At 40.6% G+C, this 25,181-nt stretch overlaps 1 protein-coding gene across 1 annotated transcript in view; it reads right to left on the bottom strand.

Moving 5' to 3' along the window:
• LOC126236611 (coiled-coil domain-containing protein 40) overlaps nt 1-25,181 on the bottom strand; it is a 425,031-nt gene that overhangs the window by 157,772 nt on the left and 242,078 nt on the right. Inside the window, exon 8 of the mRNA XM_049946047.1 lies at nt 16,067-16,312. Within this exon, the coding sequence (XP_049802004.1) occupies nt 16,067-16,312 (246 nt within the window). The remainder of the gene's footprint in view (nt 1-16,066; nt 16,313-25,181) is intronic.

The raw sequence follows: 25,181 nt of genomic DNA, 5'->3' as shown, positions 1-25,181 counted from the left end.
ATATACTAAAAAATTAATCATGAAAGATGGTAAGACTCTTCTGGAATAAAAGATGACATCCTGTAACATGGTTTATTTAACTTCCAGCAACAGAAACATCCCAAACTGTACCACACTCATTCACTTTGATGGAACTGACAAATTTCAAATCTCAAAAAGCCACAGATGATTCATGATTCCTGTTTCAATTAAATACTCCTCTCAATGCACTGTTAAATACTTTCTATCTTAATTTTGTGCATTCCAGTCTCTCAACTCTTTCACTAGATGTTCACTCAGCTAACTCTGCCCCACTATTGCCTTCACATGTTCATGCTGAGTTGCATTGTTGGCATTACACAACAATGCCCTGTACAGTGATGGCTCATGCAAGATCTTACCAATGTGCTACAACATTACAAAAATAAACAGATTGTGTTTGACTATGTCATCAGGATAAACACTACTTAATATTAATGCAGTATTAGCTTTACCTACATCAGTAAGACCAAGTATGTTGTTTATATGTTTATGTTTCCACATGCTTTTTCTATTAATGCATTAATATGTCCTAGATATTTCACTCACCCTGTACACCATGCATCACTGTTCCCCAGTAACAAACATCAAAAGCAAAATTGTTCATAGATCCAACTCTTTTGATACACTTTTATTCTAAAATTCCCCATTTACTTTTTTTTAACATCACTTACAGCCTTTTGACTTACCTGGGTAGTAATCATAACTAAACTGAATATATTAATTTTACATGTATAAATTGAACTGTTTAAATTATTTAAATTTTATAATTAATAGTTTAAAAATATAAGGGATGAGGGTGGGGAGGTTGGAAGGGGTAGGGGGGGGGGGGGGGTAGCAGTGAGAATCAAACACAAGCTGATGAACTGCCAGTCTGTGCACTTGCCCCTTGCACCATGGCACCAATATGTCAATAATTCCTATGACACACTCAGGCAAAATATTCTATGAACTTGAAAGCAGCATCTAGTTGCTTCTACTCACATAGTTTGGGCCAAATCAGTGATCCCAGTCCTATGCCCTCCTATAGTTACATTTAGATTTGGAGTAGGTCTACCTAACTTTATACCTGTCACTTTCTCTTCCAAAGATCTACTGGAAATGGACCTCTTTATCAGATTGTCTACAGAATTTGCCATGTTGTTTGCTCAATACTTTACACACACTTTCAGAGAAAAATACTGACCTTATGCTGTGAGCAATGTAGCACCCTTAGTGCCAGCAGGGATAATGTCACATTAGAGCATTCACAGTCAAAAAAAGACAGTTGCGCTCCTTCGCTGAAGTGATCATCCCATGGCTGAGCATCATTTCAGCACTCATCACTGTTTTCTGATATCATGGAGAGACCGATACAAAACATGTTTTCGTCTGTTTTATTGGCATACAAGTATGCATTTGAAGAGAAAATGCATAATTTTAGTGCATTTTTTGACTCGCATTTGAAGAGAAATGGCATAATTTTAGTGCAGTATTTACAGTATGCTGTAGACATTGGCACATGATCGCTGGCTGCGACTTGCCATGCCCACCAGAAAAGGCAGGAGACTGCAGAAAGATCTATAAGCTAAGGCTCGGCAGCTAGTGCCTGCTATTACGTAGCTCGCCAGCAAGGATATCAATCAAAATATCTTTACAACTCCATTTAAAGTGCAACATGACCCAGGGTTCTGGTTAGCTTTCCCAAACTCTCTCCCCTTCCTAAACCTTGCTAGTCCTTTTTCTTCATTCTCTTCCTTCCTTCCACTTCAACCCTTCAGCCAGTAGAAAGCGCCACTGGTTCTGAAAGCTTGCAGATTTCCTTAACCTTTATACATGTGAGTTCTCGTGCCCCCACTTGGTGAGTAAAAACTGATTATTTTGTTGATATTTAATTCTACTGATGTTTCTAATATGACATCTAGTGACCTATCCATCTGTCTATTATATGCTTGTAGTCTCAGTTTATCCTGGACTTCTTGCATTTCCTGTGACAGATATATCTGTATGAAGGCTTTTTCTAACTTGTCATATATCATCCTGTGTAAATTAAGGGAATCTGCCCAGCTTGTTACTCCTTCTTCCATTTGCCTCACTGTGATATCTACATTTTTTGTGTTTGTCAATATCTTAGGTAGTGCTCTCTTAGGCCTGCACAAAAATGTCATTGGGTGTAGTCTCCCTCCTGGTCTGAATCTGTCGAGCTCAAAAGCATGTACTTACTCCAAACCAGTTAAAACTATGTTGTTTGCCCCCATACTGATGTTTCCAGCTTCTTTCACTGTCAGCCATCACAGTGCCAGCAAACATAATTAATTCCTTGTTGATCTTGGTAATTTTTGCCTCACTTCTTTCTCAAATTTCAGTAACCTTTTCTGCTATGGTTTTTGCCTCATCTCATACAGAGATTATCTGTGCACTGAGCTGGCCATAATAATTGCCACAACACTTTGCAACTGCTACATCATACTTCATTCTTAGTTCATGCATGTGACTTGTTTCTTCAATCTTTCCTAACCGTTCCTCAAATTTCTTGTTCTGCTCTTTCCACTTGGTGATAAATTTTGCTTATAGAGTTTTTACTTGTCTCATCTTCGCTGTGTTTTCCCCAATCTTTTTTCTCCATTCTAGTTGAGCTTTCCTCTATCTCTTTCTCTACTTTAGATGTTCTCTTCACCTCACCCATTAATGATGACAGGAGCACCTACATATCCAAACCCTCTTGATTTACAGTACTCATCTGTGTAGGTGCTCATTATATTTTATTCCTTTTATTTTATCTTCTTGTCACAGTTGTGAAATTGCTGTACTACTGTCATTTCTCCTGTCTCATCCTTGAAATAAGATTCTGTTGCGCTAGTTCCCAACATTTCTGTAATTCCTGAATCTGGATATACCTTTCTCTTTCAAAATAGATTCCCAGTTTGTATAACCCAAAATTACTATCACAGCCTGTCTTGATATTTCCACCATGGGCCCGCCTCTGTGGCCGAGAGGTTCTAGCCGCTTCAGTCTGGAACTGCGCGACCGCTACGGTCACAGGTTTGAATCCTGCCTTGGGCATGGATGTGTGTGATGTCCTTAGGTTAGTTAGGTTTAAGTAGCTCTAAGTTCTAGGGGGCTGATGACCTCAGATGTTAAGTCCATAGTGTTCAGAGCCATTTTTCCACCATGGCTTCTCGTACTTTAGCCTCATTACTTTTTCCACACCTTTGAACATGATACATTGATTCATTCACAACATATGCATGAAATACACTTCTACTGAACAATGTTTACACCAGCAATGCTACATGTAACAAACTATGACAGTAAAGCTTTTTGCAATACTTAGATGTTTTTCTGCTGGAGAAGGAAAACTCAGGGTGTTGCTGCCTCTGATGTGTCATGATGACAGTGCCTTGTACTACTGCAATTCATCTTCTTTCCTGCTTGACAATGGAGCTTGTTGTGCCACACACATGATACTTCTCCAGTATGTCAGTAACCATTGCTGTTCACCAATGTGATACGTTCCCTATTGTCTTTTTCGTAGTTCAGTACAATTCCTTTCTGCGCTTACTGAATGCAAAAAATTGTGTAGTGAGATGGTACGCCACATGTAACCTCTCATCCCTCATAAATTCAAGGGAACTAATCATGTTCCTAAGGATTTGCAATCAGACTTTCACAAGAGACAGCCATGCTCCCATAGAAAATTAAACTACAGCCTAACTGTGCTTGATGTGTCTGTTATCATTTATTACAAAATTATTCATGAAAGACAGTAAGGTTCTTCTGGAATAAAAGATACAACAGAAACACTCCTAACTGTATCACACTCATTTGCTTTTTGATGAAACTGAAAATTCTGTAAATAATTCACTCTGAAAATGTCTTGAATGATTTAATATACCTATTAGTATTAAACATTCCTCTCAATGCACTATTGAACACTTTCTATCTTAGTTTCATATATTGAAGGCAGGAGACTAGAAAAAGTTCTATAAGCTAAGGTTCACCAGCTAGTGCTTGCTGCTAGGTAGCTTTACCCCGTGGGTGGAGGGGTGGCTACAGTGCCAGAATGGCAGGATAGCAGGTTGATGAAGGTCCAGAGAGATGTGGCTGTCGAAATTAATACTCTATTTTCCATTCATACATTGGTACTGCAACATTCCATGGGAAGAGAGCAGGGTGAGCAGCGAGATGACACCTAGCATCTGGCCAGCTGACTGTATCATGTGTGCCCAGCTTTGCTGCTGCCTGTGCTCAGTGTGGCACACAACCCTTTTGTGTGAGTCATGCCACAAACACCTGGATTCAGTGGTGCACAAATATGGCCGGGATTCTTGCTGTGGTATCCATCTCAGTGACGAATGACTACATCCTGGTGACAATGGCATACAGCATGGAGGTGCGCCTACTGTGGTGGTGAAGACAGATGCCGTGAATTGGGTACAGCCTGCTGCCCCCTGGGCAGGAGTCCTACTCGCTACTGGAAAAATGTGCAGAATCAACTGCACTGTGGAACTACGACTGGAGGGTGGACTCAGTGCAGGAAGCTGGTACCATGATAGAGACCCAAACTCGTGACTGCTTATGGTGGCTCCATGTGTTTTCCTCACCTGGTATAGCCACCACATTCAGATAGAATTGCTGGGCTGTGAATGAAACTGCTACAAAATGGACAGCTTTTATGTTCAAGATAGCTTTGCACCTACTATACCAATGTGCCACTTCTAGTCATGTACTTGGCAACACTGCTGAAACCTACTGATGGAGAAATCCTCTTGCTTGCAGTACTGCAAGAACTGTGCATTACTGCTGTGTCAACAGGTTTCACAGACCAAGCCTGGTTCATTTAACAATAGCCTGGCTCGTTTGACAATAATTCCACTGCTCAGTTTCTACATCCAATATGATGATACCTTGCTGCTGTACTCTACAACATAATTCACAAGTTTTCCCACAAAATGATAGTAGCACTACACTAGCCCCCTCCACAGGAAGACCTGGCCTCCATGGGTCTCACTTTAGATCTATCTGGTACAGCATACCACATTTACAGAGAAAGTTTCTATTATAACAATGTCTGGAGGCTTAACCCACAAGGTTCAGAGACAGTAATTTAAGTTACTAACCTTACTTACTAGACATATTCTTATGCTACTCCACGTAATAGTCCATTAGTACTCCAGAACACACATCACATCATGTCTTTATACTACTACATCCTGTCAATCATGAGCCCTTGGCAGTTCTCTTTATAGATGTTCATTGATTGTTCCATGGCCTGATTTCCTCTTAAATCATAGGGAATACTTCTCATCAACATTCAAACTACAATATTTCACATGCACTTACTATGGCTATTGTCACTTTGGCGTATCTCCTTGTGGTGCTCACTCTGACAACACCTCTCAAGGGCCCCACGCCCACATATTTCATTAGTAGACATCTTGCCATGTTTACGAATACACAATTCGTAACTCTCCATTACACACTTCCAAACTAAAATGACACTGAAGAAATCTTTCACTCTTAAAAAATTTTCCTTACATGTCATCTTTAATAATAGAAGGTCCAGCTCCATTAAACTCTTACGCTCAGCATCTTGTTTGGCTGTCCAATGGTCTTGAATGCTTTGCCATGGAACATCATTCAGAACTTTGTCCTGTGACAATAGTTCCCATTATGCTTTCCCAGAAAACACCTTCCCAAACCCACCTTCACACATGAACCACATATGGTACTACATAAGACAATTCTGTCACAGGTAGACCCATTTATCTCTCTCACTGCAGTGCTCAACACAGACTGAACTCCTTTCGTAATACTTGGCTTTTTGGTACTCCTGCTCTCCCCGAAATAACTTACTGGCACCTAGTGGCACTACACCATGTAAATTATGCCTTAGTGTACTTGTACATCATTTAACTGGTTTGTCCAATACAACAGACACACCAAGTGACAGCTCTACACTGGCATCAGTTTCTCATCTCTGAACATTAACTTCACCATAATGTTTAGTCAGAACATTTACTTTCAGATTTGCTTTCAACCATTCACCTACATTACACCCGTTGTGCACACTCAATTGTGGCTGTCCTGTAAGCAGCTAGCAGTGCAAATCAGCAGTTGGTTCTGAAAATCCATGTCATTTGCACTATTGTAAATTGTGAACTTCAGGCGTGCACTCTTCGACAGATCCAACCTTGTTGATCCATTCCCTAATTACTTACATGTCTCCTCTTCCTTTTCCTATGTTCACCCTACTTCCAAGGAAATATTATGTGCCTTTACCATTGCCCTGGAGGTACATGCATCAGAGATGAATGTGATGGGGTGCACATGTTTGGCATGCCGGCCACCTCACCATTGCCCCCGCCAGCCATGTTGGTGCATGCAAAAGGGAAGTTTCATGGAAGATCTATTAACAGCCTGCAAAAAAAAAAAATTCTAGTGTGACAGTGAGTTACAGTAACCTAAATCTCTTACTTCTTCCATTTCAATATGTTTCCCTGTGATGCTAAGCAGCTGCTGCCACAGTGGAACATTTTACACATACTTTAAATGACCCCATTTCTGCTGCGTGAAAACTCCCCCCCCCCTTCCCCCTCCCCCTCTTTTCTTCTCTTCACAGTTGACCAGTTATGTCAGTATCAAGATACCCTTCTAACACTATACAGCTCCCATTTCAGCACCACCTGCATAGCAACTTTTTACGTATCATAATAGATATCATTTCTTGCTGTAATATGCATGTTCTTCTAAGAGGAAAATGTCCATCTTATCCATGGATGTACGCACTGTATTGTCATTTCTTGTACTTGTATTATATTGTTGCTGAAGATTTCACCTGCATATTGCAATCTTTCTTTTGGTCACTAGCCCACCTTTGTATTTGCATATTTATGAAGCACATCTCTGCACACAGCTGTTGTGATATACATTACACTAACTAATACTGCAGTGAGGCTGGCTGCCAGCCGCTATTGCACAATGACACGCAATAATGATTAGACATGTGATTATGATTAGACATGTGATTGCCACCTTGCAGCTGTAACAGAGCCACCAAACTAAATTTAAGTTATTACTTGATATCCACACATAATGCCACTGATGCTTAGTTTTGTATTACAGAAACTCAGCCGCAGGACTGAAAATTCTTATATTATTCTCAGGCACTCTAAACTGCTATCTTCATGAAGAAGAAGTTGCTTCATAACATGCCCTAACCCATCACCTTTGAGTGCCATCCTCTGAATCCATTTGTTTTCTGTGAACTCCTTAGTGTAAAGTAGGAATCCAAGAAAGTGCACAATGCTTTGTTTACTGGTGCATCACCATGAACAGAACAAGTGGTTACATCCTTCAAAACCATTTCTAAAAAGCATGCTTGTACAGTGTCTCTCCTTTTAGTGAAATACTTGAGACGTGCTCTGTTTACCTCTCTGCTACTGTTCTGTGATAAAACACTAGCCTCAACACATGAAGTACTACTTTGTGCATTGTACATTGGTTGGGCAAAAATATGGAAATTCCAAAACCACAACATATTACCATGCCTATTATGGTGTAGGAAACCACTTCAAGTCATCTCAGAATGGGTAAATACATATCTTGCATGATTTTCAAGGGGATATTTTACCATTTTTACTGCAAAATAGTGGCAAGTTCAGGTAGCAATAATCAAGTAGACAGTGAATAATCAGCCTTCTCACCAAAGTAGATCACAAAGGCACAATACCATTGGCACTGGTTAATGTGATGGCCACGGGAGATGCATTAATTTATCCTCATGCTCACAAAACCACTCCTGAATGATGCAAACTGTGGTCTTGGATCACAGAATAACCATTGGGGAATAAACATAGTCCCACGGGATAGACCAGATCAGCCAAAATGGTCATATAAACATTGGCAGTAATGTGACCATGCAGAATAACAATCGGGCCAATGGAAAACCATAATAGGGCAATCCAAATCATCACTGCACTCCCACCCAATCTCACTCCTGAGACATAAACTCAGCCAAAGTTGGAACAGTGTGATACAAGACTCACAATCTTCTTCACTTTCTTCCATTGCTCCATAGTACAGGTTTTATGGCTTTGGCACCATGTTTTCCTATTATGGGCATTTGCATCACTGATGAAAGGGCTTGGACTCCAGCTCACACTGCAGTTTCCTATTTATGGAGCTCCTCCATGCTGTTTTGGTGCTGACAGTGTTCGCAAGTGTGACATTCAGTTCTGCAGTGACTTTTGTAGCTGTCGTCCTCTTCTTTTTCCTCACAATCTTCTTCACTGAGTGTCTCTCACGAACTCTCAACACACACTTTTGTCTGTGTTGTGTCTTACTGAATGATGTTTGTTTGCTTTTCCTGTAGGTGATAAAAATCTTCAATATGGTGCCTCTTGAAACACCAAATGCTTTGGTTACCCTGGTTATGGAAGCACCAACCATACGAGCACCAGCAATTTGCCCACATTCAAATTCACTTAGCTCGAACATAACGCACTCACAACTACACCAAGAATGACATATATATCATCTACAAAAATCATAAATTTAGCAAAATTATGTAACAATTATTAAATAAGAATGAGATTTTCACTCTGCAGCGGAGTGTGCGCTGATATGAAACTTCCTGGCAGATTAAAACTGTGTGCCCGACCGAGACTCGAACTCGGGACCTTTGCCTTTCGCGGGCAAGTGCTCTACCAACTGAGCTACCGAAGCACAACTCACGCCCGGTACTCACAGCTTTACTCCTGCCAGTACCTCGTCTCCTACCTTCCAAACTTTACAGAAGCTCTCCTGCGAGAGCTTCTGTAAAGTTTGGAAGGTAGGAGACGAGGTACTGGCAGGAGTAAAGCTGTGAGTACCGGGCGTGAGTCGTGCTTCGGTAGCTCAGTTGGTAGAGCACTTGCCCGCGAAAGGCAAAGGTCCCGAGTTCGAGTCTCGGTCAGACACACAGTTTTAATCTGCCAGGAAGTTTCAATTATTAAATAAATCAGCACCTTAGAATTTCCATGGACATATATATTATGGAGTCGGAGGAGATACAAGATTATTATACAGTATCTTCATATCTATATTACTAAATGACTAAAACAGTCAACTGGACTGAGCTGTAAGTTGCCTATCAAATGGCCTCTATGGTCAACAAAAATTTGATTTTCAGTGTTTCATATAATTGTTGACCAAGTTTAAAAATTTAAATCTCTGTGGGGACAGTGCTTATCATGATACTGACCATGCTGGTCGAAGGTTTTTGGGTTCATGTGAAGCTGGGGGCTATACTGCCTGTAGCATAGCTACTGGCAGTGTGTCCCAAACCAGACAGCACTCAGTGGATGAAACTGATGAAGCACCTCTCACAATGTCCAATCTCTTCCCCCAGCCTTTCCATAATCATTTTCTATAAGCATATTCCCTAATAAGAATGCTTGACACATGGGATGATGTGTCATGAACAGCCTCATAAATGCTTGGCAACCTCCCTGAGTAATTGGGCTTACACCAGCATGGGGCTCTGCTGGTGTTGACCTGATACATCTTCGGTCCTCATGAGAACAAAATGGGGAACAGAGAAATACGTTACATATGAAACTTAATGACACCTCAAAACCCAAACCCTGGGTGCTGAACAAACTGAAGTTGTTTTCCAGAACTGGATTGAGGGACAGATCAGTCCAAGTAGTAAAAAATGACACCGAGAAATTCGACCATATCAAAATCAAAGCATGCCTGGGACTCAGAGAAGAACTTCCAAGAGAACAAAGAGAAAAAGAAGGCAAAGAATGGTTTTATATGTAAAAGTAGAGGGAATTAAAAGTCTTGGCTCCAAGAATTCCAAGGAAAGACTGCTTCAAAGTGAAGGGGATAAACACATCCCTTCTGCTTCTAGACATGGAATAAGAAAATGAGAGAAGACTTTGTTGCTCTCACTTTCCAGGATAACGAGATCCAATAAAGGCTTAGACAACAAACAGTGAAACTGAGCTATAATACTGCAGTCTCAGTTTTTATGTAGTTAGTAATCCAACAGAGATTTCCACTTGCCGCCGTTGGATAAGCAGCAACCAGCAGCAACTCGCAACTCGTACTCTTAGTTCACTTATTTGTTTTATAGTTTAATTCTTAATTTCTTTGTGTGTTTTTGGGTACTTGCATAGTTTAATTCACAAATTTCGGGCATATTATAGTATTTGAGAGTTGTAGCGTCGTGTTTTAGTACCTGAATAGCGAAAATTTCCATAGTCGTCAGTTATCTGTTTTTGTTTTGAACGGCCAGTGTTGGGTGGTCGCAGCCAGTGAGCTCCCAGCCGCCATTGGATAAGCAGCAGTCAGCAGCAAGTCACACTCTTAGCTCACTTATTTGTTTTATAGTTTAATTCTTAATTTCTTTGTATGTTTTTGGGTACTTGCATAGTTTAATTCACAAATTTCGGGCGTATAATAGTATTTGAGAGTTGTAGCATCGCGTTTTAGTACCCGTATAATGTAAATTCGCATAGTCGTCAGTCATCTGTTTGTTTTGAACAGCTTGTGAGATAAAAGAGAGGAAAAAAAATTGTTAGGGACGCAGAGGGACTGCGCCTATTGTGTACAGATTCAGGGGGAATTGTCCACTGTCCGTAAACAGCTGGAAGCTTTGTTGGCTGTGGTTGACAGGCTCCAGGCTGTTGCCCTGGGCCACGGTGACATTGGGATACCCGAAGTGAGTGCTTTGGCACCTCTGGAACCTGTAGCATCGCCTGGGATCTCTGATGCCACTGTGCCCTCGGATTCGGACGTCCCCGCCAGTTGACACTTGCTTGATGGTGATTGGCGAACTGTGGCGGGGTCACGAATCCCTGATCAGAAGGCAAAAGTTGGTGTTGGTCGCAAGGCTGAAACCTTATGCCTCCGTAACAGGTTTGAGGTACTGCCCACTGCTGAAAGTACTTCTGAGCCAGCAAGGATGGCCTTGCTTATTGCAGCAGTGGCCAGTCTTCCTGAGAGTTACGGACAAGCACAGAGGGTGGGATTGTTTGTCATTGGGAGCTCCAATGTTAGGTGGGTGATGGAGCCCCTTAGGGATATGGTAGCTGAGGACGGGAAGAAAGCCAATGTGTACTCTGTGTGCATACCGGGGGGAGTCATCCTACTTTGGTACAGAGCTGAGTGGAGGGTCTGAATCAGAGGCTCAGATGGTCCTGCAACCGTGTGGGCTGCAGATTCCTCAACTTGCGCCATAGGGTGGTGGGGTTTCGGGTTCCGCTAAATAGGTCAGGTGTCCACTACACACAGGAGGTGGCTACACAGGTAGCAGGCGCTGTGTGGAGTGGACTGGGTGGTTTTTCAGGTTAGACAGTCTCGGGAAAGATCAAAAAGGGCTCCAGTCTCAAAGGGTACAGGGCAAAGAAGTGACAAGAATCGACCAAGCAACAGTCAGTATTGTATTTGTAAGTTGTCATAGCTTGTTGGAAAAATACCAGAGCTTCAAGCGCTGATAGAAAGTACTGAAGCTGAAACCATTATAGGAACAGAAAGCTGGCTAGAGCCAGAGATAAATTCTGCCGAAATTTTTACAAAGGCACAAATTGTGTTCAGAAAGGATAGATTACATAAAGTAGATGGTGGTGTGTTTGTGTCTGTTGGTAGTAGTTTATCTTGTAGTGAAGTTGTAATAGATAGTTCCTGCGAATTACTATGGATAGAGGTTATACTCAACAGCCATACCAAAATAATGATTGGCTCTTTCTACTGATCCCTCAGATGATGTAATAGCTGAACGGTTCAAAGAAAACTTGAATCTCATTTCAAATAAGTACCCCACTCATAGAGTTATAATTGGTGAAGACTTCAATCTACCCTCAATTTGTTTGTGAAAATACATGTTCAAAGATGGTGGTAGACAGAAAACATCTTCTGAAATTGTACTAAATGCTTTCTCTGAGAATTACTTTGAACAATTAGTTCATGAGCCCACACGAATTGTAAATGGTTGCGAAAACACAACTGACCTCTTAACCTCAAATAATCCTGATCTAATACAGAGCGTCATGACGGATACAGGGATTAGTGAACACAAGGTCATTGTAGCGGGGCTCAAAACCATATCAACCAAAACCACTAAAAATAAATGCAAAATATACCTATTTAAAACAGCAGATAAAGTCTCCATTCCTTCCAAGCTAATTGTGTAAGTGTAGACCAGATATGGCTCAAATTCAAAGATACAGTATCATCAGCAATAGATAGATTGATACTGCATAAGTTAATAAACAGATGGGACTGATCCACCAGGTACACAAAACATGTCAGAACACTGTTGCAGAAGCAACGAAAAAAGCATGCCAAATTCAGAAGAACGCAAAATCCCCAAGACTGGCTAAGTTTCACGGAATCTAGAAATTTAGTGTGGACGTCAATGCGAGATGCTTTTAATAGTTTTCACAATGAAACATTGTCTCAAAATATGGTAGAAAACCCAAAGAGATTCTGGTCGTATTTAAAGTACACCAGTGGCAAAAAACAATCAATACCATCACTGTGCGATAGCGATGGAAATGTTACCGATGGTGGTGCCACTAAAGCGGAGTTACTAAATACAATTTTCAGTAATCCCTTCATAAAAGAAGACGAAGTAAATATTCCAGAATTCGATACCAGAAGAGCTGTTAGCATGAATGACATAAAAGTAGATATCTTACGTGTCGTGAAACAACTCATTTCACTTAAAAAAGGCAAGTTTTCCGGTCCAGATAGTATACCAACCAGGTTCCTTTCAGAGTATGCAGACACAATAGTGCCTTTCTTAGCAAACAACTGCTCACTTGACAAAAGGTCTGTTCCTAAAGACTGAAAAGCAGCACAGGTCACACCAATATTCAAGGAAGGAAATACGAGTTACCCATTGAATTACAGACCCATATCACTGACCTCAATTTGCAGTAGGATTTTGGAGCATATACTGTACTCGAACATTATGAATCACCTTGAATAAAATGACTTATTGATACATAACCAACACGGATTCAGAAAATATCATTCTTGTGCAACACAGCTAGCTCCTTATTCCCATGAAGTAATGAGTGCTGTTGACAAGGGGTCTCAGATCTCAGATTGATTCCATATTCCTATATTTCCAGAAGACTTTTGATAGCATTCCTCACAAGCAACTATTAATGAAATTGCGTGCATATGGAATGTCATATCTGTTGTGTGACTGGATTTGTGATTTCCTCTCAGAGAGGTCACAGTTCATAGTGACATACGGTAAATCATCGAGTAGAACAGAAGTGATATCTGGCATTTTGCAAGTTAGTGTCATAGGCCCTCTGCTGTTCCTAATTTACATAAATGATCTAGGTGATAATCTGAGCAGCCCCCTTAGATGACACTGTAATTTACCATCTAGTAAAATCATCAGACGGCCAATTCCAATTACAAAATGATCTAGAGAGAATTTCTGTATGGTGCAAAAAGTGGCAATTGGCACTAAACAAAGAAAACTGTGACGTCATCCACGTGGGTATTAAAAGAAATCTAGTAAACTTTGGGTATACAATGAATCGCACAAATCTAAGGGCTGTCAATTCGACTAAATACCTAGGAATTATAATTATGAGCTACTTAAAATTGGAAAGACCACATAGATAATATTGTGAGGAAGACGAAACAAAGACTGCGCTTTGTTGGCAGAACACTTAGAAGATGCAACAAACCCACTAAAGAGACAGCCTACATTACACTTGTCCATCCTCTGTTGGAATATTGCTGCATGGTGTGGGATCCTTACCAGGTACGATTGACGGAGGACATCAAAAAAGTGCAAGAAGGGCAGCTCATTTTGTGTTATTGTGCAATAGGGGTGAGAGTGCCACTGATATGAGTTGGGATGGCAGCCACTGAAACAAAGGCAGTTTTCTTTGCAGCGAGATCTATTCACAAAATTTCAATCAACAAGTTTCTCTTCCAAATGCGAAAATATGTTGTTGACACCCACCTACGTAGGGAGAAATGATCATCATAATAAAATAAGAGAAATCAGAGCTCGAACAGAAAGATTTAGGTGTTCCTTTTTCCCACACGCCATTCAAGGGTGGAATGGTAGAAAAGTAGTATGAAAATGGTTCGATGAGCCCTCTGCCCGGCACTTAAGTGTGAATTGCAGAGTAACCATGTAGATGTAGATGTAGAACTCGCAGCAGGAGGAGCTAATGCAGATGACTCTCTTTGAAAAGATCATGGAAGACCCAAAAGCTGCAAATTGGCAAGAGACTATCAGGATAAATATATTTTAATTTTTATCTGTGATGGGATTGGAACGATAGAGTGGGCGAAGGAGATGGTATCCAAGATATCTCTATGGCAGGAACGAAGATGCTGATGAAGACAGCAGAGTACCATGAAGATATAAATCTGGGTACCTAAGCTACTTAAGAATGTTTCTCCTAAGACCATGTTCAAGCAAATATAGGTGCAGAATTGGAAAATGTTGAAGGAGTAGAAAAGGATAGTTAACTGGAAAGTTGCATCTGAATGCCAAACACTTGTGGTGGAAGTCGGAGAGAAATTCCTAAAAATAATGAAAGAGTTGAGGCTAAAAAACTCTTAAGGCTTCTCACAGCTTACTGTCAGCATGATCAAGAACATCAGAAGTGACAGTGGTGGCAAGCTGGTGGCTCAAATTCTTGCACATAAACCTGCAACACAGTAAGGCGGCAACTGCCATGTTCAGTCATCATCTGGGAAGAGAGGAGGTGGATGTGCGCTGAACCAGGAATAGTATTTATATGATGGGAGTGTACCAGGCCTCAGAGAAACTGGAGGTATACTGATTTACACTAGGACAGTTAAAAAAGAAATCCATGCATTTATGTTAAGAATGGGATTTCATTCATGCAGATGGTGAATTTCAGTTCCAGGGACTTATTCACCTTCAGACTGAAACAGCTTGAGGAAGGAAGAATGAGGGAATCTGTACTAAACTGAATATTTGTTCCACAGAATTTCAAGCTGTGCTTAAGCCTGCTTGGTATTCACCAATTTTGCGATTGAGCTGCTTCTGAACTCCTTAGAGGAGGCATGCTAACAGAATTTTGTAAGTAACTTAAAGAAGGTGGATTCCTCAATAGTTATTTAAATCCAGTTTGTCACCTTTTTTGTGCAGAGGGTAAATGAAGGCATATTACCAGTGTTCGAGAAGTTCAGAATTTAGACATCAGTTTACTTTCCAAAGAATTGTACACAGTATTTTATAAAATTTTGTTGTAGGTGCAACTAAAGTGATTTCTATACATAGTTCTGAGTGTCCTTAAAAATAATTAGTGCACAGTGAAATATAAAAATATAACCACATAAACAAATAAAAGTAATGCAACTGAACTGGATCAGTTGGTATACTATGCTAATGTATTGTATCCTACAATACTTCAGTCTTGATCTGTTACATTAAAATGTAGATCTTGTGTTGATTTTAAAGCTGACCACAGCTAATGCCCCATGCCTAAACCACATAAAACAGCTTCAGCTCACTGTACGACTTACAATAAATTTCACCATCATCAGGCCGGACCATATAGTGCCAATAACACACTGTAACCTTTCACGTCATAAACCTTTCTTCTGGTGTTTGACAGACCAATGGCAGTGCTGTTTGCACCATTCTAAATGACATAATCCAACTGTTCTTGTAATATGCTGCTTCTGACCTCACAATAACAATGAAAATCAAGACATTTGCCTATGCATGGATTGTTGTGTCACTCCCAAAAATGCCTGATAACTGTTGCCTACAATATGCTCCTAAGTTGTCAGATCACATTAGTTAATTTATTTTATCTACTAGAGAGATACTTGAGATTGGTGTTTCCATAATCTCCACATTACAGTAACATTGTGAACAATTAACCTTGGACATATAATTTGCATGATATCACCCTCTGACAGAATACCAAAACTTGCAATCCATACAATACTATTCCATACTAATACACTTAATTCCTAATTAAGTTAATAAAAATTGTTGTAATAGAAACAAAATGTCACTTTAATTCAAACACTGTGCAATTGTGCTAATCACACTTACCCCAGTCTTGGCAACTAGTTCCTCTAGTTGCTTGTTGAGAAGATCAACAGTTGCCTGTCGCTTGCTGATACTGGATTTGAACTGTGTGAGGCTATTGGCTGCATGCTGGCACTCATCCTCTTCTTGTTGCAACTCATGATTGGCCTCTTCAAGAAGCTGAACACCATGTAGAAGTTCACTATTTTGCTGCTCTACTTCCAGTTCTGCTTGTGTCAGTTGATTTTCTGTTTCCATTAGAGCAAGTTCCTGTATTAAAATATATATGTTTTTTGAAAATTTTTAGTCGCCCAGAAATAATTACCAGCTAGATCAAGTGAATAAAAATCGACAAAGGCTTAAAAAGTAAGTAATAAATTCTTTATTATTTTTGTATTCAAAAATATCTTAAAGGACAGCTATATTTACATTTTTCTCATAGTATCAGAATCCCTGCCATATTACTCAGTCTAATAAATGTAATATGGGATCACAGTTATCTTTGAATAACCATGTTGTCTTTTACCTTCTCTTTGTTTCATTATAGCACTTTTGCATCAATAAAACTTGTGATGAACAAAGTATAAATACGCACGAGGAATATTACATGAAATGAGCACATGTGATAGGTTGTGAAGTGTAACTTTCTTACCCAGATTATAAAATAATATGTGATACAAAGAATTTGTCTAGCAATTAATATGCAAATATTTCTTGATGCTATAGTTTGTATTTTTTATAACTGACACTTTCAGTTATTAATGCAAGAATTTTGCTTTATCTCATAATCAGATACTGTAATTCATGAAATTAATGTCTAATGAAAACCAAACTGATTATGGTCTTAAAATGATATCAAATTATTGTATTCATATAGGTGAGTGTTGAAACCTGTGGACAGTGCAAAAGATACACAGTCAAAGACAGTTATTTAATTTGATGGATAAAAAATCTACTCACTAAGTGGCAGCAGAACACCCACATAAAAGACGGTTGTAATTGGCAAGCTTTCGGAGCCAGTGGATCCTTCTTCAGGCACAAGGATTGAAGCAGAAGAAAGAAGGGCAAAGTAAAAGGACTGAAGAGGTCTAGAAAAAGGGGTTGATTTTGGGAAAGTCACCCAGAACCGCAGGTCAGGGAAGACTTACCATATGGGATGAGAAGGAAAGACTGATTGTTTTCGTAGTTATAAAAGTCAAAGAAAAGACAAACATGTATTTATGTCAGTAAAAAGAAATATTCATAAAATTTGTAGTATCCATACAAGGTGTAAAAACGCCACCAGCTGTCACCGTTGGCATGAACGTAAACTATACGAGCCAATGGTGGCTCGACAACAAACCGGGAGGTGAACCCCGGGAGAGGGAATGAGACTCAATACAAGAGTCACTCTACAGGGCAGCAGAGAGACCGAAGACCATACAGAAACAAAGCATGAAAATAAACACAAACTTGACAAATGTGGATGATTATCAATAGCACGCAGAAAACAGAGCATGACATGAGGTGAGGTACTGGTTCGCAATAGTTGAAATTAGTGTACGAACTGCTGGGAGCAGTCTATCACCGCCAACATGTAAACACCTGAGTCAGTGGATCTGCCCAACATCATGATCAATTTCCGGTCAGTAGACGTGATGCCATACCAAAGCCTTTAGTGTGATGCATGCAGTGCATGGAGTAGGTGAGCTCACAATGCTGGAGGGATGACCAAATGACAGCTTGCTCCTCCATGGCATGCATGAGGACCACCTGGAAAATGTTTAGACAATCCCGCAGCAGAGAAAAACATACAACAAACTCAATCTCCTCTCGCAAGCTCTGGCCAACCTGCCTGGACAGCGGAAATAATTTTCCAGAACATTAGCTCAGCAGTCATGGTAACCATCAAACGATACTCCAACAATGACTGCTTGTCCAAGGTAGAAACTAGAGCCTGGTATTGATCTAACTCCACATCAGGATTAGCAGACAACTATGACATTGCATTTGCACTAGCATGTTGGGCAGTGGACCACTCCACAACCAGTTGGTGGTCCAACCTGATATATTAGCGGGAGGGCTGAATAAGAAAACCAGTGACTTGTGGTTGGTGATGAGTAAGAATCTCACTCCATATTAGAACATTTGAAACTCCTTAGTGCCATAAATGATAGCCAGTGCCTCTTTTGCCACGTGTGAGTAGTTATGTCATGCCACAGAAAGCTTATTCGATGCACAAGCAGTGGAGTCTCGGTGCCAACTAGGTTCTCATGGGACAGAATTGCACTAATAAAATGCTAGGAGGCTTCGGTGGCAGGCAGAAAGGAGACTGTCATTTACATCCACAACCAATAACAGTATAACACACTGGGGCACTGCTTGCAGGGCATTTCTGACTGCTTCGGAGTCTAAGGAAATCACTGGAGCCTCCAAAAACTGTCCCGTGACTCGCCAACTTTCAAAAACTGTACTCAGGTGGCATATTTTGCAGTGAACTGCACACTTGGCCTCTACACGCAGGTAATCTTGTTGAACATGCACCAAATGACAATTGGGCAAAACCACCATATTGCCCATTGAAGAGAAAGAGGTGCTGAAGGAGAGAAACACAAAGAACCTGAAAAAACATTGTGAGTGGGAATTACAAAGCTTCAGTTGATGCGTACACACCAAGCCCAATAAAGGCAAAGGTGAGCAGCACTGTGATGTCACTGCACTCAAATCAACAGCATCAACACGCTGCAGCTCACCAGAAGGCAAGTCTGTCTGACAAACATTACTGGGTGCCAGGGGCTATTTACCTCACATGCTGAACATCACCATTTTTTAATTTTTGGAAAGTACATCCATTGCCACAGCAGTAAGCTCATGAGATTCAGCAATCTTAGTGAATGCAGCAAAAGAAGAGTGGGACAAAAAAGGTCAATGCCCCAGTTTGTACCTATGGATCAGGTATTAACTAGAATATCACATTCATAGTTAGCGAGCCTATTAGCAAGCCTGCTTATGAGGTAGCACATTGGGGACACTCAAACAGACACTTGTGCAAAAGCCCCTACATGTCAGCAATCCACAGAACATATGACTATCCAGGGCACTTGTGGTACTGCTTAAACTTCAACTGTGATGCCACTACATGGATTTGATGGCCAAAATACAGCATGAATAACTGACAAAGTTTATCAAAGGCAGAAATCAAACAATGGAAAATCCAGAATGGAATGTAACAATATCAAGAAAAGGAAAGTTGCTACTCACCATATAGCAGAGATGTTGATTCGCAAATAGGCACAACAAAAAGATTGTCACAAACAAAGCTTTTGGCCAGTGAGGCCTTCATCAAAAATAGACCACACACACACACACACACACACACACACACACACACACACACACACACACCACTCACTCACTCACTCACTCCCGCAAGTGCAACTCACCCACACATGATTGCAGTCTCAGGCAACTGAGGCCACACTGCGAGCAGCAGTACCAATGCATTGTATGGGTGAGTTGCATTTGCTTCTGTGTGTGTGTGTGTGTGTGTGTGTGTGTGTGGTCTATTTCTGACAAAGGCCTTACTGGCTGAAAGCTTTATTCATGACAGTCTTTTCGTTGTGCCTATCTGATTCAGCATCTCTGCTATATGGTGCGTATCAACTTTTCTTTTCATAATACTGTTTATCAAATGTAAGTTTCTCAGGGTCAGTAGAGGGCTCCAAATTCTGTACAATTCCATACAATCCCACACTGCTGGACAATAACAAGACAGCCTCATCAACTTGATTGACGATACGCTTTACCTGTTGCTTGTACACCAAAACTCATTTTGCAGAGTTAATTATTTCAAGAAATTATAATTAAACTTTCAAACCACTGTAGAAATAACACCATTGGTCAGAATGATGTCAAATTGCAATGGAATATTTTTGAAGAAGGGGGAAAACGTATGGCAGAAGAAAAATAATAGTTACAAAATGTAGCAATATACGGCACTGACAGCATCATAATTTAATAGTGGCTGACTACAAAAGACAAATGAATCATACAACAATGCCTAGGGTGTAAGTTTGACACTAAACCAACTGTACTACTCAGTGTGCATGAGTGAACAGGTGTGATACTGTTAGTTACGTAAGCCCCATCCACCACGGCAAGGTCATATCACATCAGATGGGAAAAATCGGTTTTTAATTGTCCTGAGGCCAAAAATGGCATAAAATGTATCAATCCATAAAAAGTATCAATGCAAATCAAACCAGATTACTAATTTCCGTGTGACTGGCACAAAGCAAGTTCAATATGCTGTCCACTGTTTTCTGCAACAAATTGAAATCGAGAACCTGCATGTTCTACAACTGATTGAAGAGTTTCCGGAGTCACATTCAGATGTGTTGCACAATGCATGCATTCAATGGAGCTAAATTTGCAGTCAGAACACTGAACACAACACCTTTCAGGCAGCCCCACAGCCAGAAGTCACAGGGATTAAGATCAGGTCATTGTGACAGCAAAGCTGTAGGGAAATGGCGAGTGATAATTCTATCGTTTCCGAAATGGCACTTCAGCAGCTGCTTAACTGGGTTTGCAATTTGCAAAGGTGCATTATCTTGCATAAAAATGATCCCATTCATGCTGTTGGAGAGCTGGAATGATGTGGTTGCGCAAAAGACACTCATAGCGCTTACCAGTGATGGTACAGGTAACAGGACCGGAAGCACCTGTCTCTTTGAAAAAATATGGCCCTATGATAAATGCTACTGTAAACCCACATCACATAGTGACCTTTTCAGGATGAAGTGGTACTGGTTGATTTGCATGTGGATTTTCCATTGCCCATATTCAACAATTCCTTGTATTGACATATCCTGTCACATGGAAGTGGGCTTCGTCTGTCCACAAAACCTTCCATGGCCCATAATTGTCCACTTACACATGAGCAAGAAATACTAAAGCAAAGGTCTTTCTTGCTGGCAAGTCATCAGGAAGTACCTCATGCACATGGGTATTTTTGAATGGATAGCAAAGAAGGATGTTTCGTAGGATTTTACACACTGTGCTCACAGATCTGTCCAATGTTCAGGCAATTTTCCATGCACTACACGTTTGCACACTAATACCCATCTCTCCTACATGCTGTGGCCACTGTTTCCACTGACATCGAATCAATTCGTTTTCTCCCTCTAGCATGTTGCACAGCGAAATAACCTGTCTTTTCAAATTTTTGAATCATTTTCTCCAGACCCATGGCAGTCATCGGACCAGTGCCCTTTTTTCAAACCCTTCAGTGTCCAGAACTTCTGCAGAGCGACATGTGCACAGTCATCATTCTTGCAATACAGCTTTACAAGCAGATCGTGATACTAGACTGAGACAGTCATGGTGAACGTCGCAGATGTGAAAGGAGGAAAATCCATGTACCCGGCATGTTTACACCAACTTCAACGGGTCGTGCGTATGACAGGTGGTTCAGGAAAATAATTTACATCTATTCAATGGTCTCCGATTCGAACACAGTGAAGTAAAACCCATGGCTTATGCAGATGATATAGTGTTGCTGAGAAACTGAAGAAGAACTGGAAGACATGTACAGATCTCTCAGGCACAGTGCCAGCAAAATGGGGCTTTTGATTAACCAAGAAAAAACCAAATATATGGAAATAAGTCAAGTCATAAACCCAAATCCTTACTTTGAAATTGACCAGCATTCTAAATTCAGAAAAGTTCTCCAGTTTAAATACCTTGGATCATGTTTCAACAGTGAAAATATCATAGCAATGGACATAAATGAAAGAATAGCCTCAGGGTCAAGATGTCTGTACTCACTAAGCAACCCACTCAAAATTAAAGCTTTGTTAATCACCACAAAGATGAAGATATACAACACTATCATCTGCCCAATAGTACGGTACGGTTCAGAAAGCTGGACGCTTAGAAAGAATGAAAGAGAAAAAATGAATTTTTTTGAAAGAAAAGTAATGAGAAAAATCTGGCTATCTGTGTTGGAGAATGGTGTATGGAGAATTCGAAAGAACAATGAAATTTATCAGTTAATGAAGCAACCCATTATTATCCAGAAATTAAAAAGTAGGAGACTGCAATGGGATGGACATGTGGCTAGAATGGAAACAACAGAATCACCAAGAAAGCATTTGAAGGAACTCTCCAGGCAACAAGACCATTGGGCCGACCCAGTACAAGGTGAAAAGATGACAAAGAGAAGGACATTGCGGCATTAGGAATTCTCACAGGGTAGAGAGAGGCTGCGAGAGATAGACGGTGGTGGAAGCAGATCATTGATGCAGCACGTGGTCCACAGGGCCTGAGAGAGAGAGAGAGAGAGAGAGAGAGAGAGAGAGAGAGAGAGAGAGCACCATCTATTGATCAATTTCCACACTATTTGTTTTCTTCTGCCACACGTTTTCCCCCTTCTCCGACAATATTCTGTTGAAATTTGATGTCATTCTGACCAGTGGTGTTATTTCTACAGTGTTTTGAAAGTTTAACTTTAATTGTAATCACCCTGTACATATAATTTGATGTGCTATACAGTGTATTTCTATAAGAGCATGCAAGAATGTAACAGGACGTAGAGAATGCTCTACTGGACAATTTGAGGTAGAGAACCTGTGGTCGGAGAAGACAGCTTAAGGAGATATGGAAGTAAACTTGTCTACCACTTTGTCTTGTATTGTTGTTTTCCAGCTTATTTACAACTAACACGCAAACAACTGTACACATACTGTGCTGTTTATTTACATGTACATCCTTTATTTCCTGCGAGGAAACAAGAAGGACAAGCCTGATTATTAGGAAGTCATGATGCAGGTTTTGTTTACTTTACTTGCCCATTTATTTATTTATTTGTCATATCCAAGACATCACTTTTACAAAATGTATAAGATTACAATAAAGATAAAACATAAAGCAATATAGTACATGGATGTGAGAGAAGTGAAGATCAAATAAAGTAAAATACAAAAACACAGAAAACAAAGTTCATTCAAAAGAGCTGGTATGATTCTGTCTGGGATTACAATCTTTATATCCCATGCAAAGCCCAGTACATCACAGCTTGAACGGCCTTGTCATTTGCTGTTAGTAGGTCCTGTGTTGTGCAAGGTTCAACCAATTTCCTGCAGACTAGTAAATGTTGTGGCTCTTGCAGTTCTTCACTTCCAAGGAGCTTGTCTATATTGGTATAGCATCATTTCTTCAGGTTTACTTTGCAACGTGATACACCCAATCTTAATCTATTCAAGGCTTTTTGGATCATGTATGGAAGTTTGAAGCTGGCTGTAGGTTCTTCCCTGGATATATTTCCCCGGTCTTCCTGGTTCCAAGTTTCGTCACAGTTCTTCTCGTCGTGCTTTATGTGGTAACGGGATTGGAACAGTTGTTTGTAGAAAACTCGTCCTTGATTTAAGTCTTTTAGGTTGGAGGTGGTGTCCAAAAATTGATGCCTGGGATCTGTTTCTTGTTTTTGTTTATCAGTTTCTGCAGCTGTTCTCCTGATGTCAGGAGGGGCTATGCCCATAAATTGGTACAGCTGATTTGTACGAGTTGGGTGGAGGCAGCCTGTTACAATGTGTCCTGCCTCATTCAGAGCTATATTTACTTGTTTTTCAAGGGTGGATTTTTGCCATACAGGCACTGAGTACTCCGCAGTGGAGAAATGTAATGCTAGTGCTGATGTATGGAGAACCGTGGGTTGTGCTCTCCAACTATATGTAGGCTTGCGGATGATGTTGCTCCTGGCACTCACTTTCATGTTTGTGTCCAAACAGTGATCCTTGAAGATGAGAGGGTGGTTGAGTTTGACTCCAAGATATTTTGGTGTGTCGCAATGAGAGAGGCATTGTCCCTCCAGGTTATGTTGTGCTTGTCCATACGGTGGCTCTGTTGTACCGCATTTTTATTGTCCCATGACAGGACATGCTATGAATCAACAACATACCCACTCATTACTCAGTGCCATTCAGAGATGTACAGTACAATACAATGGAGCAGTACCGGTACGGTTTTGCAGAACTCACTGACATGCACCTTGTGTATGGGGAAGTATGTTGCAATGCTCCCGCTGCTGAAAGGCTGTACAGGGAATGATTTCCTAACAGGCATCATCTATCATGTCAGGTTCTTATTTCTCTTGATCAATGTGTTTAGTGGAATGAAGAAACAAGGGACCTGGCAACATGACGACCACTTGCACACCCGATTTTGAAGAGGAAATGCTGGACTGTGTTGCAGTGAACCTCAGTACAAGTACTCATTTTATTGCATGTGAAATGAGTATTGCACATACTAGCATGTGGCGAGTATCCACAAATAACAATTACACTGATATCACCTGCAATGAATCCATGCAATGCTTGTGACTGACTTTGACCCAAAGGGTCACATTGAGTTAGTGGTTGCTCCAACAATGGATTGATCAACCAGATTTCTTCCAAATCATGCTGTTTACTGATGAGGCCTCATTCGACTGTCATGGTATTTTGAACAGCAGGAATAGCCATGTGTGAGATGAGGTAAACCCTCATGCTGTAGTAGGTGCACACCATCAAGCACATTTTGCTGTGAATATCTGGGCCAGCATTATAGGCGACCATCTCATTGGGCCATATCTTCTAGCTGGCCATCTGAATGGCCACCTGTACTTGAGGTTCATGCAAACAGTTCTACCTGAATTGTTGGAGAACGTACCCTTGGCTGTTCATGAGAGGATATGGATACAGCATGATGGTGCACCACCGCACTTCAGTGTATATGTCCACAACCATCTCAAAGCTGTGTTTCCTAGTCACTGGATTGGAAGGGAATGTCCAATTCCATGGCCTACGAGGTTACCTGACCTGAATCCCCTTGATTATTTCCTATGGATATATCTACAATCACTTGTATATCAGACCCCAGTATATACAGAGATGTAATTAGTTGCCAGAATGGTAGCTGCCTGTGGTGTGGTTTGAAACACAGGTTGTGTCAGAATCTTGTTTGCCGATGTCATGCTTGCATTGAGATTGATGGCCATCCGTTTCAGCACATTTTTTAAGATACAGTACAAATGGTGTGTTCATTGAGTCAGTGATAGTATCTGCAGTTAACTGTAACTGACTTAAATAAAAAAAACTATACAGTAATGTGATTTTATTCC

This window comes from Schistocerca nitens, chromosome 2 (genome assembly GCF_023898315.1).
Source record: "Schistocerca nitens isolate TAMUIC-IGC-003100 chromosome 2, iqSchNite1.1, whole genome shotgun sequence".
NCBI lineage: Eukaryota > Metazoa > Arthropoda > Insecta > Orthoptera > Acrididae > Schistocerca > Schistocerca nitens.
Note: the sequence above shows the minus strand (reverse complement) of the source record. Positions and strands in the feature narration are given on the sequence as shown.